General features: G+C 47.3%; 1 protein-coding gene across 2 annotated transcripts in view; it reads left to right on the forward strand.

Moving 5' to 3' along the window:
* The window catches only part of TRAM2 (translocation associated membrane protein 2), a 47,603-nt gene that overhangs the window by 27,096 nt on the left and 5,925 nt on the right, over window positions 1-14,582 (forward strand). Inside the window, exons 3-10 of one of the 2 annotated variants that reach the window (XM_035110402.2) lie at window positions 391-500; window positions 1,326-1,442; window positions 4,616-4,674; window positions 7,360-7,444; window positions 8,197-8,267; window positions 11,704-11,808; window positions 12,328-12,471; window positions 14,103-14,281. In XM_035110402.2, coding sequence (XP_034966293.1) covers window positions 391-500; window positions 1,326-1,442; window positions 4,616-4,674; window positions 7,360-7,444; window positions 8,197-8,267; window positions 11,704-11,808; window positions 12,328-12,471; window positions 14,103-14,281 — 870 coding nt within the window. The remainder of the gene's footprint in view (window positions 1-390; window positions 501-1,325; window positions 1,443-4,615; window positions 4,675-7,359; window positions 7,445-8,196; window positions 8,268-11,703; window positions 11,809-12,327; window positions 12,472-14,102; window positions 14,282-14,582) is intronic. The other variant, XM_035110404.2, reaches the window with a different exon arrangement.

The raw sequence follows: 14,582 nt of genomic DNA on the forward strand, positions 1-14,582 counted from the left end.
TGAACTACTTCACCTTCTGACACCCCCCCTGCCTCCAAGGAAAATGGCAATACGATGATGAAGGGAGTTCACAGGACACTTATCTCAGAATAACACATCATGCAAACAGGCTCTCAGAGGACCGACCACCTTTGCTGCCAAGGGGTGGGAAGAAGATGTAAACTTGTGTGTGCTTTGAACTGTCCACATCTGCTCTGCATTCTGGTTAAATTCAGTTCTTCTAAGCTCCTGGTGGTCTGTTTCTGCTCTTTGCCAACATTTGAGCTAACTCTTTGTTACTTAAATCCTGCCTCTTAGTGGGTGCCTTTAAAAGTTTGATCCCTATATGGCTTCTCAGCTTAACTCTTTAATGTTAATCTCTTCCTCCCTTACCCCACTCCTTTTCTTCAGATGGTGAAATTGTTCTTTATCACTACGGGCTGAAGGATCTGGTCACAATCCTCTTCTACATCTTCATAGCAATAATTCTGCATGCTGTGGTGCAGGAGTATGCCTTGGACGTAAGTCTTGCTTTTCATACAAGCTAGCCAATACCTAGACTGCTCCCTTGTGCTGCGGGCTGTAGAACATTTCAAATTCACAGTTGCTTTTTACAGTGGCCCCATGGCACCAGGAAAGTATTTAGTCCCATTTTCTAGAAGGTGAAATGGATTTGTAGAGGAATGTTACACTTTGTTTTGCATTCAGCTTTTACCAAACTGTGGGACTGAAGAATGTGAATTTGTGTCAATGTGACAACTATAACTTCCCTCTCTTAACTTTAAAGTCTTCTTCCTTCCTTCCTTTCTTCCTTCCTTTCTTTCTTCCTTCCTTTCTTCCTTCCTTTCTTCCTTCCTTCCTTCCTTTCTTTCTCTTTCTTTCTTTCTTTCTTTCTTTCTTTCTTTCTTTCTTTCTTTCTTTCTTTCTTTCTTTCTTTCTTTCTTTTTTCCTGGCTGGAACAAGTCAGTTGCCTTCTTAGGACTGCTTCTGCTTGTTCCTGAGGTTGGGTGAGATTTTCTTTTCTTTTCAGTGTTCTCCTTTTGGGGGTATTTGGGGGTCCCTCTGACGTCTTCAGGCATTTGCGGTGTTGTTCTCTCCTTCTTCCCTCCCTGGGCCTTGTCTCATTTTGCATTTTAGGGTGGACTGACTGCACCCACAAATAATGGCTGCTGGTTATTAAGCCAAGTCAAAACATCTGGTGGAGCCTTTTTTGGTATCCTCTGTCACCTGACTTGAACTTTCCAGGGCTGGCCTGCCAAAAAGAAGCTTTGAGCTACTGTCTCTTGAGGACATAGGATGCTTTGTTTTTTTTCTTCCAGTCTTGCAGAATTTTTGTTTTCTTCTAGAAAATCAACCGGAGGCTCCATCTTTCCAAGATCAAGCACAGCAAGTTCAATGAGTCTGGGCAGCTGGTAGCATTTCATATTGCCTCCATGGCCTGGTGCTTATATGTACTGGCAACGGTAAGCTTCCTTTAGAAAGATGGGACGTGAATTTATACATGGGGAGTGCAGCTTGCTTTCTCTGCTCTTTCCCTTTGCGCACATGTGATCACATTATGGGGAATGGCCAAATAGGGTGACCTTATTCAAAGCACCTCTTAATTCAGGATGTGAGTCTGCTAGTAGGACTTAGAGGGAACGGTACAAACTCTCTCCACATATGCAGCTGACTTTGAAAAGTGTATTGATATCCACTTGCTATTCAGGTCACATTCTGAACCCAAAGTGGGAATAGTATGACATATCAAAACAAAAAGTATTTTGGTATAGAAATTTAAAATCTGGCTCTGTGATGGACCTCAGCCAGTTCTAAATCTGTATAGGTGCAATTATGTTTACTAAAGTTCACACTGGGCCACATCTCAGGTTTTATTGTTCGTATACAATAAATTTAACAGCTTCGGACCAGATACATGAAGGACCACCTTGCTCACTCAAACATTTTGATCTGCAGAACTTGGACTCTTGTGCATGCCATATACTGGTTCATTCTGTATCTGTGGGGAGTCTGTATTTCAGTGTGGTAGCACCGCTGCTTTGAATCTCCCTCTCCCCCCATGGAACTTACAAGTAGGCAGGTAAACTCGCAGTACTGTTTTAGATGCCTGTTAAAAACTTTCCTATTTCTACAAGATATATAACTTCATACGTACTTTTAAATTTGAATTTGTATATCATTGATGGTTATTCCGTACATTCGTTTTCTAAGCAGCTTATATATTTTTCCTACCAATCCCTTTTGCACCTTGAACACAAGGGAGCGCAAATGTTCTAAAATGATTCTGCGGTTTCTGGTTCCTTTCTACAGTCAGCCCAGGTACCGCGGTGGGGTATTCTGATATGCAGGCTCCCCAGATGTTGTTGGCCTACAACTCCCATCATCCCTAGCTAGCAGGACCAGTGGTCAGGGGTGATGGGAATTGTAGTCTCAAAACATCTGGGGTCCCAAGGTCGAGAAAGACTGTCCTAGAGAATGGCTTCCGGGTTGTTTTGCCCCAAGGCAGACTTCTCCCACTGTGGTGTCATTTCTTTCATCAGTGCAGCAACGCAGTAGGAGAGGCCACACCATTCTTAATCCCATGGAATCCTCATTTGGCCCTGCTGCTTGAGCTTCCTGTTACAGTTGACTTCTGTATGGCAGATATCCTAGCTTCAAGACAAACTGACCTCCACTAACCACAAAAGGCCCAATTCTGAATTACTTCCTTCCACGGCCATTGTGACCGGCAGTGAGCCTATCTCCAAAGCAAAGGGTGTCCATGTGACCTTGTTCCTTAAGGAAGTCTCCTTGAGTGGCACTGCCTGCAGCAGCCATCAAATGACTAGCTGCTGCCATTTCCTGTTTCCACGTGTCTCCCCGGGGGTCCATTGCCGGAAGCACTGAATACAGCTCGGGGGGGGACCTTCAGAAGAAGAGGTGGGGGTGAAGTGGGGACCTGGTTCCATTTCTCAAACCTTCTCTCCAGCCCATCTGCCTTGAGAAAGAAGCAGCAGAATCGCTTTTATCTAAGAGGCTTTGTCAGCCAAGCTTCTCTCGCTCCCCCATCACACCCCTTTGTGCCCAGATTGCTTAAGCAGGGCCTGTTGTCTCCTGAGTAAACATCTAAAGCTGTTTCTGTGCCAGCGCTGATGATGCCTGGCTGAAGGAGGCTTCTCCGAGCCCTGAAACTCTGTGTGTGACTTTGGCCCAGCAGCCACTTCCGTCCTCTGCAGCTGTTTTACGGTTTCATTCTGCACCTGGCTTTCAGATTCTGAACTTTGGGTGTTGGGATTTGCATTTGTGTGTGTATTGGGGGGGGTGTATTTCCTGTTTCAGTACCCTGGTCTCAAACCCTCAGTGAGTTAGGGACTTCCCCTGCATGCAAAGTCAGGTTGTGGCCGATTGAGCGGATGAGACCAAGAGTGGGTCCAGCGGTCAAGAAGGCAGCTTCCACACACGCTGCTTGCAGAGGAAAATGAGGGGAAGGTGGGCTTCATCAACCTGAGAAGGTAGCTTATCTAGGAGGAGGAAAACGTCGAAACCTCCACTATCTTGCAGGATATCTTCAGGAGAAGAAAAGGCTCAAGGGTAAACCCTACACTAATCTAGAGTGGAGTCCCTAAGACAGTTGGATGCCTCCTTCCAGCAACTCCTGCAGCCAAGCTGGGGCCAAACACATTGCTCTGCTTTCCTTCGGACCATATCAGAGAGACCAAGGGGGGAGTCTTGTTATCCGGGCAGCCCAAGACCTCCAGACACACTGCCAAGACTTGCGCTCCAGGGAGGTCACTTCAGTGTTGCTAGCACAGTGCTTGGACTTCATCCCCAGAGGCTACTCCATTGTCCCTCAAGACAGACAGAGGCCAAAAACCACCCCCACCCCCCGTCTGCAACTGCTGTTGCTGAAAAACAAGGGTGCGCAACCTATGGCCCTCCATTTGTTGCTGAACTCTGCATCCCATCAGCCCCTGCCAGCCTGGCCAGGTAGTCTGGGCGTTGTAGTCCAACAACATCTGGAGGGTCGCAGGTTCCCCATCCTTGTCGTCTAAAGAACTTGCCCATCTTTTGCTTATTGTATGGAAGTGAGAGCTGGACCATCAAGAAGGCTGATCGCCAAAGAGTTGATGCTTTTGAATTCTGGTGCTGGAGGAGACTCTTGAGAGTCCCATGGACTGCAAGAAGATCAAACCTCTCCATTCTGAAGGAAATCAGCCCTGAGTGCTCACTGGAAGGACAGATCGTGAAGCTGAGGCTCCAATACTTTGGCCACCTCATGAGAAGAGAAGAATCCTTGGAAAAGACCCTGATGTTGGGAAAGATGGAGGGCACAGGGAGAAGGGGACGACAGAGGACGAGATGGCTGGACAGTGTTCTTGAAGCCACGAACATGAGTTTGACCAAACAGCGGGAGGCAGTGGAAGACAGGAGTGCCTGGCGTGCTCTGGTCCATGGGACCACGAAGAGTCGGACACAACTAAACGACTACAAAGAAAAGGTGTCTATATTTCGCACAGGGTCTTCCGCAATAGCTTGGAGTTGTCACCTAGACATATCAACTTTAGCAGAGGCGATGGGGACTTGGGCAACTGTTGTTTAGCCAGACTTTGCTGCTAACTCACCTTCCTTCCTCATTCCCTCTCTTACTTCTTTTCAGGAAGGATACTTATCAAACCCCAAGAGTCTGTGGGAGAACTACCCTCATGTCCATCTCCCGTAAGTAGCCACAGAGTACTGTTAAGTACAACCACTTCCTTCCTTGTTGGTTTATCTGAGGTCAGGAGTGAGTGATAACGGGAATAAGGGTCGAAACAAAATAATAATAATAAATTCCTTCCAGTAGCACCTTAGAGACCAACTAAATTTGTCAATGGTATGCACACGAAAGCTCATACCAGTGACAAACTTAGTTGGTCTCTCAGGTGCTACTGGAAGGAATTTTTTTATTTTGTTTCGACTACCTGTAACTGGGAATAAGGGTGCATTCAGTACTTCAGTTGCATCTTCAAACCGGCCAGAAGTGATCTTGCAGCCCCCTCCTGTGTGCAATGCTGATAGTGCAAGCTTAATCCTTCTCCTTAAGAACCTGAGGTGCCCCTGCTGGCTCCTACCAAAGACCTCTCTGCTCCAGCATCTTGTTCTCACAGTGGCCAACCAGATGCCCCAGTGGGCAAGCAGGACATGAGTCTGAGAGCCTTCTCCTCTCCTGCACTGGAATCCCCGAGCAATTTGTATTCAGAGACATAGGGTCGCTGCTACTGGAGGCAAGACATAGCCATCAGGATCGGTAGCCTTTCCTCCGCAATATGATCTCGTCTCCTTCTAGAGCTCTCCAAGTGGCCAACAATCACTATGACTTGTGGTAGTGAATTCTGTTGTTAGACTTAAAGGCAACCATTTTATTCCCGGGGGGGGGGGGAGACTTCACTTTCCTTGTAGGAGTGTGCTTGTGCCTCCAAACTGTCTATGGGCAGCCACTCTGCTTCATAAATGCTCTTCCTCCCCACGAGGCCAACCCTTGCTGCTGCTTCTTTTTCCAAGGAAAAGGAAACTGCCAACAGGTGTTGGGAGGGGCAGTCTAGAGCAGGGGAAGAACGGACTGGGCATTTTGCTGGGCGCTTCTTAAAGGATTGTGTCCCAAGCACAGGAAGTTCGTTCCCAATCCAGACAGCAGCCTTAGCAAACTTCAGGTCCGTTTTTCTGCTCTTGTGTCTCTTCGCAAATCCTGATCTTGATACCTCTCTTAGGAATGTTGGGGTCAAGCACACCTTTTCGGCCTTCCAGTTTCCACAGAGAGAAGTACTCCTTAGATTCTCTTTGGTGTATCAGTTGTGTCCCTGAAGGCTTTATTCCCGCCAGTATTAATAACATCATGTCATCTCAAGAAGGGTGTTTTATGAAAGGAGCTTCAAATACTACCCCTCCGAAAGGTTCGACCCAGCCAGATAAAAAAGATTGTGTTGATTCTACACTCGTATAGAGTTCCTTATGCATTCTGAGAAATTGTGTATGGTTCTTGAACTAAAACCCCGTATTACATTTTATTTTCCTTACATTTTATATCTCACCTTTCTCCTGTCGTGGAACCGAAGGTCATCCCTAGATCAGGTGCTTTCAGACCACACCCTGACCACTGTAGGAATATAGGGAAAATGATGACATTTCTTTTAACGGTGATTTAAGTGCACACATAATGGCATGATTGATGGGTCTGCTTGAGATATTGGTGTGTGCTAAGGGTGCTGAGAATTGTCAAGAGGCCCACATTCCCACCCACCCCCACCCCCTACCCGGCATGAGCTACAATTTCTAGAGTGGTGCAACTATTGATCCCTCTTTGCAGGGGACTCTGGGAGGTGTAGCTCTCTAAAGGGAACAGGAGTTTCCTAACAACACTTGGCTCCCTTAACAAACTACATGTCCCTGGATTTTGGGGGGAAAGCAATGACTGTTTATAGTGGCATAAGTGTTTGGTGCAGGTGGGGCCTCCCTTCCACGATGGGTGACTTCCCATCTTACCCTGCACTTAAATGTAATTTGGGCAGTTGATGAAGGAATTGAAATGATTAATTCACAATTTTGCTCTCAACTCTGGTATTCATACCTTTTCAAGGCAATTGCACTAGAGATTTATAAACTGGCTTTTGGTTAGTTTTGCTTGCCTCCGTTTAAGTATGCAGTTTTTTAAAAAATAAAATTCCTCCATATCCTGAGAACATTTCAGAGCATCTAACAGGCATAAAAATTACCCGAGAGACCCTCACAGCTGGCGTTCGAAACAAGCTGCCCCTGATTCCACAAGGCCTCTCTTCTGCTAGGCTGTGCAGATCTTCTGGAACTTAAACTCTTTTGTCTCATCAGCCTCAGTCCTGAATCCTATCCATATCCTTGGCTGCCCTGTGGGTCCTAAATAAGTATTGTTTGGATACAGTGTGTAGTTTTTCCATAGTCTATGCCTCAATGATATGTCTGATTCCTGAGGAGTCTTCACTGAGCATGAATTATAACCAAGTCAGGCTGCTGCTCGTGTTATCATCCCTCTAGCGGTGCCTCTCAGCAGTTCACGACAGCTGCACAGTCATGAAAGCATTACTTTGGCAGACCCACATCTCTGCCTGGGACCCAGCGCAGAGATAGGATGTGGCCATCTGCTTCCTCGCCTGCCAGAGTGCACCAGGTTAGCAGAAGTGATTCATTTCCCTTTCTCCCCCTTCGTCACAACATATTTTGCGGCAGCAATTGCCAAAGGGTCAGTGGCTAGCTTTCATCCACTAAGACAGTCTCAGGAATCCTCCGTTTCCGAAACGTCTGCGAGGACCTCGCAGTCAGGAGGGAGAATGGCAAAAATGTTTTGCTTCATGTGGATGCTTAAGAAATGCACTTCTTCTTTTTAAACATTAGGTTCCAGGTCAAGTTTTTCTACCTTTGCCAGCTGTCCTACTGGCTGCATGCACTGCCTGAACTATATTTCCAAAAGGTGCGGAAGGTGAGTACCGTCCTAACTAACTTTCTCTTAGGGTTCTTAGGAGGCCAATAGGGGTGTGGGGGGGGTGTTGTGCTGATGAGGCCACAAAAGCTACTAGCCTGCATTTTTAAAGCCAGTGGGTGAGCGAGAAAGATCAGTCCCCCCTCTGCCAACCCGCTCACTCGTCCGCATGAGTTACCAGCGGAGTTGTTAAATACAAAGTGAAATAAATAAGGTTTTTTTAATAATAATAAATAATAATAATATTAAACTGATAAAGGAATTTCCAAGTTGATGCTTTTTCTTAAGGCAGGCATAGGCAAACTCGGCCCTCCAGATGTTTTGGGAACTACAACTCCCATCATCCCTAGCTAACAAGACCAGTGGTCAGGGGTGATGGGAGTTGTGGTCCCAAAACATCTGGAGGGCCGAGTTTGCCTATGCCTGCCTTAAGGCCAAGAAAAGCCACGGTACATTTTCACAGTTGTGGAAAATACTTTGAAAAGCACTTTTCCTGCTCTCCTACTCAGGTTCTAGTGGTCTGTGAAAGACACCCTCCCAATAACATATTTTCATTTCTCCGTGGTATTGGACAGAAGCCTTGTGGAAGTGGAGCAGTGTATTGTACTGGCATGCGGATTTCTTTGATGCGAGATGCACCAAGGTCCTGCATTTGACTGCACCCGCTCTGCTTCGCCCGGGTTAGGTGCAGCCCAGTCATAGCCTCTTACGCAATGCCCATTGGCTTCTCCTGGTCTCCCCTTGCTTTGCAGGAAGAGATTCCTCGTCAGCTGCAATATATCAGCCTCTATCTAGTGCATATATCTGGAGCATACCTCTTAAAGTAAGTGCTGCGGGTCCCACCGTCTTCAACATGGCAATGTTGCACGCCTGCTTTCTCTTCAGGTTAAAAGGAACTCCTAATAAATAGTTCCAGTGTTTTTCTGCAGCTCCAAAGCTGAAAATCTATAGTTTGCTTCAGTTTTGAATTACCGTATTTTTCGCTCCATAAGATGCACCTGACCAAAAGACGCACCTAATTTTTAGAGGAGGAAAGCCCTGTTTTGGGGGGGGATCAGCTCACAGTTCTGCAGGGGATTTTTTTTTTTTTTTTTTTGCAAAGGGGGAACGCTCCGTTTTTTGAGCATCAGCTCAAAGTTGTGCAGCTTCTTTTGGAAACGGGGAAAGCCCTGTTTTTTTAAGCAAAGGGGGAAAGCTCCATTTTTGAGGATCAGCTCAAAGTTGTTGAGCTTACCTTGCAAAGGGGGGGAAATCCTGTTTTTATGGAGTTCAACTCACAATTCTGGAGCATGTTTATGAAATGAAAGGGAGCCATTTGTACAGTTTCCAGACAGATAATCTAGTCAGCCAGTCACATGTCACTAGGGAAACACAACAATGGAGGCCTGGGCAAGGGGGTGGGGCTGGGAAGGGAGCTAGCTTCTCTTATCTCCCTCCCGATCTCTTGCAATCAGCTGCTGAGCGGGTTCTCTTTCCCTCTTGTTAGCCTTTAGCTCTTTCTATAGATATAAAAAAGCACTATTTGCTTTTCGCCCCTGGGCAATTCAGCTCCAGGGACCATGCATTCGCTCCATAAGATGCACAGAATTTCCTCTTACTTTTTAGGAAGAAAAAAGTGTGTCTTATGGAGCAAAAAAATATGGTAAACTTTACAGAAAGCAGGCTTAGGTTCCAGTCTTCTAAGAGGACCTGCCTAAGTCCTTTATTTATTAATTTTTGGTTTAATATATTGTTGTTTGTTGTATGATTATGTTGCAAACACAGTGAGTCCAACGGTCAAGAAGGCTGTTTCTGCACATGCTGTAGAGGGAAGTGAAGGGCAGGTGGGGCTCGTCAGCCTGGGAAGGCAGCCCATCTCGGGGAAGGAACAGTGGTCCTAAACTTCCTCCCCAGGGAGGTCTCCGCTTGACTTCATCCCCAGAAGCGCTCTCCATTTGCTCTCAAGACAGACAGATGCCAACAATGTTGTAGACCGCCTTGTGACAGTAGATATTCTTAAAGGCAGGTTAGAAGTCTGTTGAATAATAATAATAATAATAATAATAATAATAATAATAATAATTTATTTATACCCCACCCATCTGGCTGGGTTTCCCCAGCCACTCTGGGCGGCTTACAACAGAAAAATGAAATAAAATAATCTATTAAACATTAAAAGCCTCCCTAAACAGGGCTGCCTTCAGATGTCTTCTAAAAGTCTGGTAGCTGTTTTTCTCTTTGACCTCTGATGGGAGGGCGTTCCACAGGGTGGGTGCCACCACTGAGAAGGCCCTCTGCCTGGTTCCCTGTAACTTGGCTTCTCACAACAAGGGAACCACCAGAAGGCCTTCGGTACTGGACCTCAGTGTCCGAGCAGAACGATGGGGGTGGAGACGCTCCTTCAGGTATACTGGACCGAGGCCATTTAGGGCTTTAAAGGTCAGCACCAACACTTTGAACTGTGCTCGGAAACATACTGGGAGCCAATGTAGATCTTTCAAGACCGGTGTTATGTGGTCTCGGTGGCCGCTCCCAGTCACCAGTCTAGCTGCCGCATTCTGGATTAGTTGTAGTTTCCAGGTCACCTTCAAAGGTAAGCCCCACGTAGAGCGCATTGCAGTAGTCCAAGCGGGAGATAACCAGAGCATGCACCGCTCTGGCGAAACAGTCTGCAGGCAGGTAGGGTCTCAGCCTGCGTACCAGATGGAGCTGATAGACAGCCGCCCCGGACACAGAATTGACCTGCGTCTCCATGGACAGCTGTGAGTCCAGAATGACTCCCAGGCTGCACACCTGGTCCTTCAGGGGCACAGTTACCCCATTCAGGACCAGGGAGTCCTCCACACCTGCCCGCCTCCTGTCCCCCACAAACAGTACTTCTGTCTTGTCAGGATTCAACCTCAATCTGTTAGCCGCCATCCATAAATAAATTAAATAAATAAAGGAATAGATAAAGTCAGACAATTGTCAGACCCAAGGCCTGTCCCATGCCAAAAACAGCGCTGCCATCAGAGAAGAGGCTGAAATAATCTCCTAGGTGCTCAAGAGGTTGGGTGCTGCACACAAAATTCCCACTGACTGTATTAGTGCTGGTCATGCTTTTTAAACGGGATGCTTAACATGGCTATTTTTGCAGTAAACAGCACCGTCTGGGGCAAAAAACAGCTGTACGGGATTTAGCATGGGAACATGGTGCGGGGGGGTCCCTTTGGATTGGAAGTATGGCATTGGATCAGGGGCCTAGACAACTGCTTTTTCTTCACAATGATTGTGATGGTGTTAAAACACACTTCTTTTTAAAGCATGTTTGCCCCAAAGTCTCTGGGCTTGAAAAATACCTGGGCAGTGCTTGATGACAATGAGATTTTTAAAAAATATATAGTAAGTCAATAAAACAACTAGGGAGAAGGGGTGAGGGGGGGTTGTGGGTTGAGAAGGAGGTAGAGGAATCAGTTTCCTACACATCAATGCTCATGGCCTTCTCCTAAGACTAGCCCAGTGATTTAAACGTAGCAAATGCGTTCCAGCAGAGATTCATCAAGTATCCTCACTGCTAACTTCCAGGCATCTCTTGAAGACCTCTTTATGTTCAAATGTTTTCATTTTTTCAGGATGAGCCAGTCATTTTTATGTTTACTCTGCATAGTTTTTTATGGTATCTTTAAGGTTCATTGTACAGTGGTACCTCGGGTTACAGACGCTTCAGGTTATAGACTCTGCTAACCCAGAAATAGTACCTTGGGTTAAGAACTTTGCTTCAGGATGAGAACAGAAATTGCGCGGCGGCGGCACAGTGGCAGCAGGAGGCCCCATTAGCTAAAGTGGTACCTCAGGTTAAGAACAGTTTCAGATTAAGAACGGACCTCTGAAATGAATTAAGTTCTTAACCAGAGGTACCACTGTACCTGCATCTGTCGTTTTGCACTGCCTTGATACTTTATATGTGAGAATTTGCTTGATTTTTAAATTGCACAGTCGGTGTTACTGTTGCATAAAATCGAGAGGCCTGGGTGAAAGCACAGTAAAACTCAGCGCTGGTCTTTGAAGGAGTGGGCTGAGGTGGAATCAAGGTTGAATCGCCTGATAGTTTCCATGATCGCAGCGCAGCCTTTTAACTCATAGATCCATAAAGTTGAAGGGACCCTGAGGGTCATCTGGTCCAGCCCCCTGCAATGCAGGAATCTCGATTTTGGGGGTAAATTGCAAGGGAGAGTGAGGAGGAGGCTCAAAAGGTGCTCATTCCTTCTACCGCAATCACCATTGTCCTTTCCTTTCTCCAGCCTCACACGCCTGGGACTTATCCTGTTGCTGCTGCAGTACGTAGCTGAATTCCTTTTTCACATGGCTCGCCTGTTCTATTTCACAGATGAGAACAACGAGAAGCTGTAAGTGCTCTTCTGTGTGGGTTGTGTGGGTGAAGCGTGGCTTTCCTTTCAAGGCTACGTACGGCCTCTGAGGCTGACTAGCAAATGTCTTGGTCCTTTCCAGTATCATCTCCCGTTATACTCTAAATGTGAATTACAAAGAAAGAAAGAAAGACTTCTAACATAATTTGCTGAATAACTTCTACTGACGGGACTCACTAGTTGAATCACACCCAATAGGTGGCATTCAGTGCTAGCCCTATTCAGAGTAGACCCATTGAAATTAAGAATGACTACCATAGTTTTGCTAATTTCAATAGGCTACTCAATTTCAATAGACTTAGTTGACTACAGCTCAGTGTAGTGTTTTGTGGGTGCACCACTTAAATAACCTGCACCCTGCATTTCTTCTGAAGCGCTGCTATTGTCTCTTGACAGTCTTTGACAGCTCCTGTATAATTATTAAAAACGCCCACCTGAGAGGCATGGCAAGTACCCCTCTTTTGAAATGTTGAGTGGTCTCCTGTTTAATTCCACAAGGTTTAATGCATGGGCAGTAGTGTTCGTCGTTTCCCGGCTTTTTACCCTCACCCTATCCGTGCTGGTCATTGGCTTTGGGCTGGCTCGAGTGGAGAACCAGGCGTTTGACCCCGAGAAAGGAAACTTCAACACTTTACTTTTCAGGTAAGGCTTGGGCGCATTTTGATTCTAGCAGGTGAGCAAAGGGAAGCGCAAGGACAGGGGTGCTGGGTGAGTTCAGGGCTCCATCTATTTAGGCCTGGTGCAGAAGTACAGTTCCCTCCCAGTCAGTCCAGCTCCCATCTCTTTCCCATGGCATAAGTACAGGATTTGTGTCCTCCCTTTCCCCTGCGGGTTTCAAAATAGAGGAGGGTGAAAGGTTGTTTTCTGCTGCTCCAGAGAAGCGGACACAGAGCAATGGATTCAAACTACAAGAAATAAGATTCCACCTAAACATTAGGAAGAACTTCCTGACAGTAAGAGCTGTTCGACAGTGGAATTTGCTACCAAGGAGTGTGGTGGAGTCTCCTTTGGAGGTCTTTAAGCAGAGGCTTGACAGCCACATGTCAGGAATGCTTTGGTGGTGTTTCTTGCTTGGCAGGGGGTTGAACTGGATGGCCCTTGTGGTCTCTTCCAACTCTATGATTCTATGATTCTATGGTTAAGTGTTAAATCGGCACCAGCGTTGACTGCAGTGGCCACCTGTTGGAGATCCCCCTTAACTAGTACTTGACTGTGCCCTGTAGCCATAAGAGAGGTGCCATGGGTTTGTTTAGAATAGACAGTGGTATCTTTGGTTGCGAACGGGATCCGTTCCGGAGGTCCGGACGTATCCTGAAGTTTTCGCTACCGGAAGTGCCCCCTTCTGCACATGCGCACACAGCAGTAGACCGCTTCTGTGCATGCACGCACGGCAAAACACTTCCAGGTTTGCTGGTAACATGACCTGAAGTTTATGTTACCCGAGGGTAACGTAACCCGAGGTTCCACTGTACTTTAAACACTGTGACCTTAGAATGTGATAAGGTAGGGGACAGGGACAGGAAGGGGTGTTTTTCCACACATATGGTTGGTGTGTTTTGGGGGGGAGGGTGCATGCCCAACTTGGTGGCTCCCACCCCCATTTCTGTAATGCCTGAATGAGGCTCCAGTCTAGCTGAAGCTTCTGGTGTTCTCAGGGTAAGGTAAAGGGTAAAGGGACCCCTGACCATTAGGTCCAGTCGTGACCGACTCCGGGGTTGCGCGCTCATCTCGCTTTATTGGCCGAGGGAGCCGGCGTACAGCTTCCAGGTCATGTGGCCAGCATGACAAAGCCGCTTCTGGCAAACCAGAGCAGCACATAGAAACGCCGTTTTCCTTCCCGCTGTAGAGGTACCTATATATCTACTTGCACTTTGACATGCTTTCGAACTGCTATGTTGGCAGGAGCTGGGACCAAGCAACGGGAGCTCACCCCGTCGCGGGGATTCAAACCGCCAACCTTCTGATCGGCAAGCCCTAGAAATGAGTCCTCCGAATGAAGCTGTACACCATTATTTTCAAGATTTTGTGTGAGATCTGGCTGTGGATCAAAGCAAAATGCACATGCCCACCAGCCCAAGATGGGCAGTGGCAGAGTTGATAACTTGGGTGGGCCAGCTCTCAGTCTAGGTTTCCCCAGGGCTTTCGATACAGAAAGGCAGGCCAATGGCCAGGCGTTTGAATCTGCAGCCTCTTTCACTTCCTGGAGCGCCCCTTTGAAACCAGCTGGCTCCTTGCTCAGTCACAGCCTGCCTTCCCTTGCTTGCTTCCCCCAGGATGTTTGTCCTGCTTCTGGTGTGCTTCTCACAGGCCTGGATGATGTGGCGCTTCATCCACTTTCAGCTGCGGCGCTGGCGGGAGTACTGGAATGAGCAGAGCGCTAGGAAAAAAGCTGCTGCGGCTGCCGCCGCCACCCATAACAAGCAGCAGCTGAAGACCATCAAAAGGGAGTCGGGTGAGCATCTGGCTGGGGCATCACACCCGTGTCTGGTTTGAGCTCTGTGCGCTGCGTGGGAGAGCGTGTGTACTGCACCCCCTCAGAGATGCTCCCTGCCTGGAAGCAGAGGGGCTTCCGCTCAGTGCAGGCGATACTGAGCGAGAGGAAGCAGGGGCCTTACTTGGTGTGAGAGGCAGCTTACGATGTGCCTTAGCTCTAGTGTGTAGCTGACTGTGTGGTCAGATTAATCAGTTTCTTAAAATATATACAGTGGTACCTCGTCTAGTGTCCGCCTCGTCGAGTGCCCGTTCTGTCGAAC

Source organism: Zootoca vivipara, chromosome 3 (assembly GCF_963506605.1).
Source record: "Zootoca vivipara chromosome 3, rZooViv1.1, whole genome shotgun sequence".
Taxonomy (NCBI): domain Eukaryota; kingdom Metazoa; phylum Chordata; class Lepidosauria; order Squamata; family Lacertidae; genus Zootoca; species Zootoca vivipara.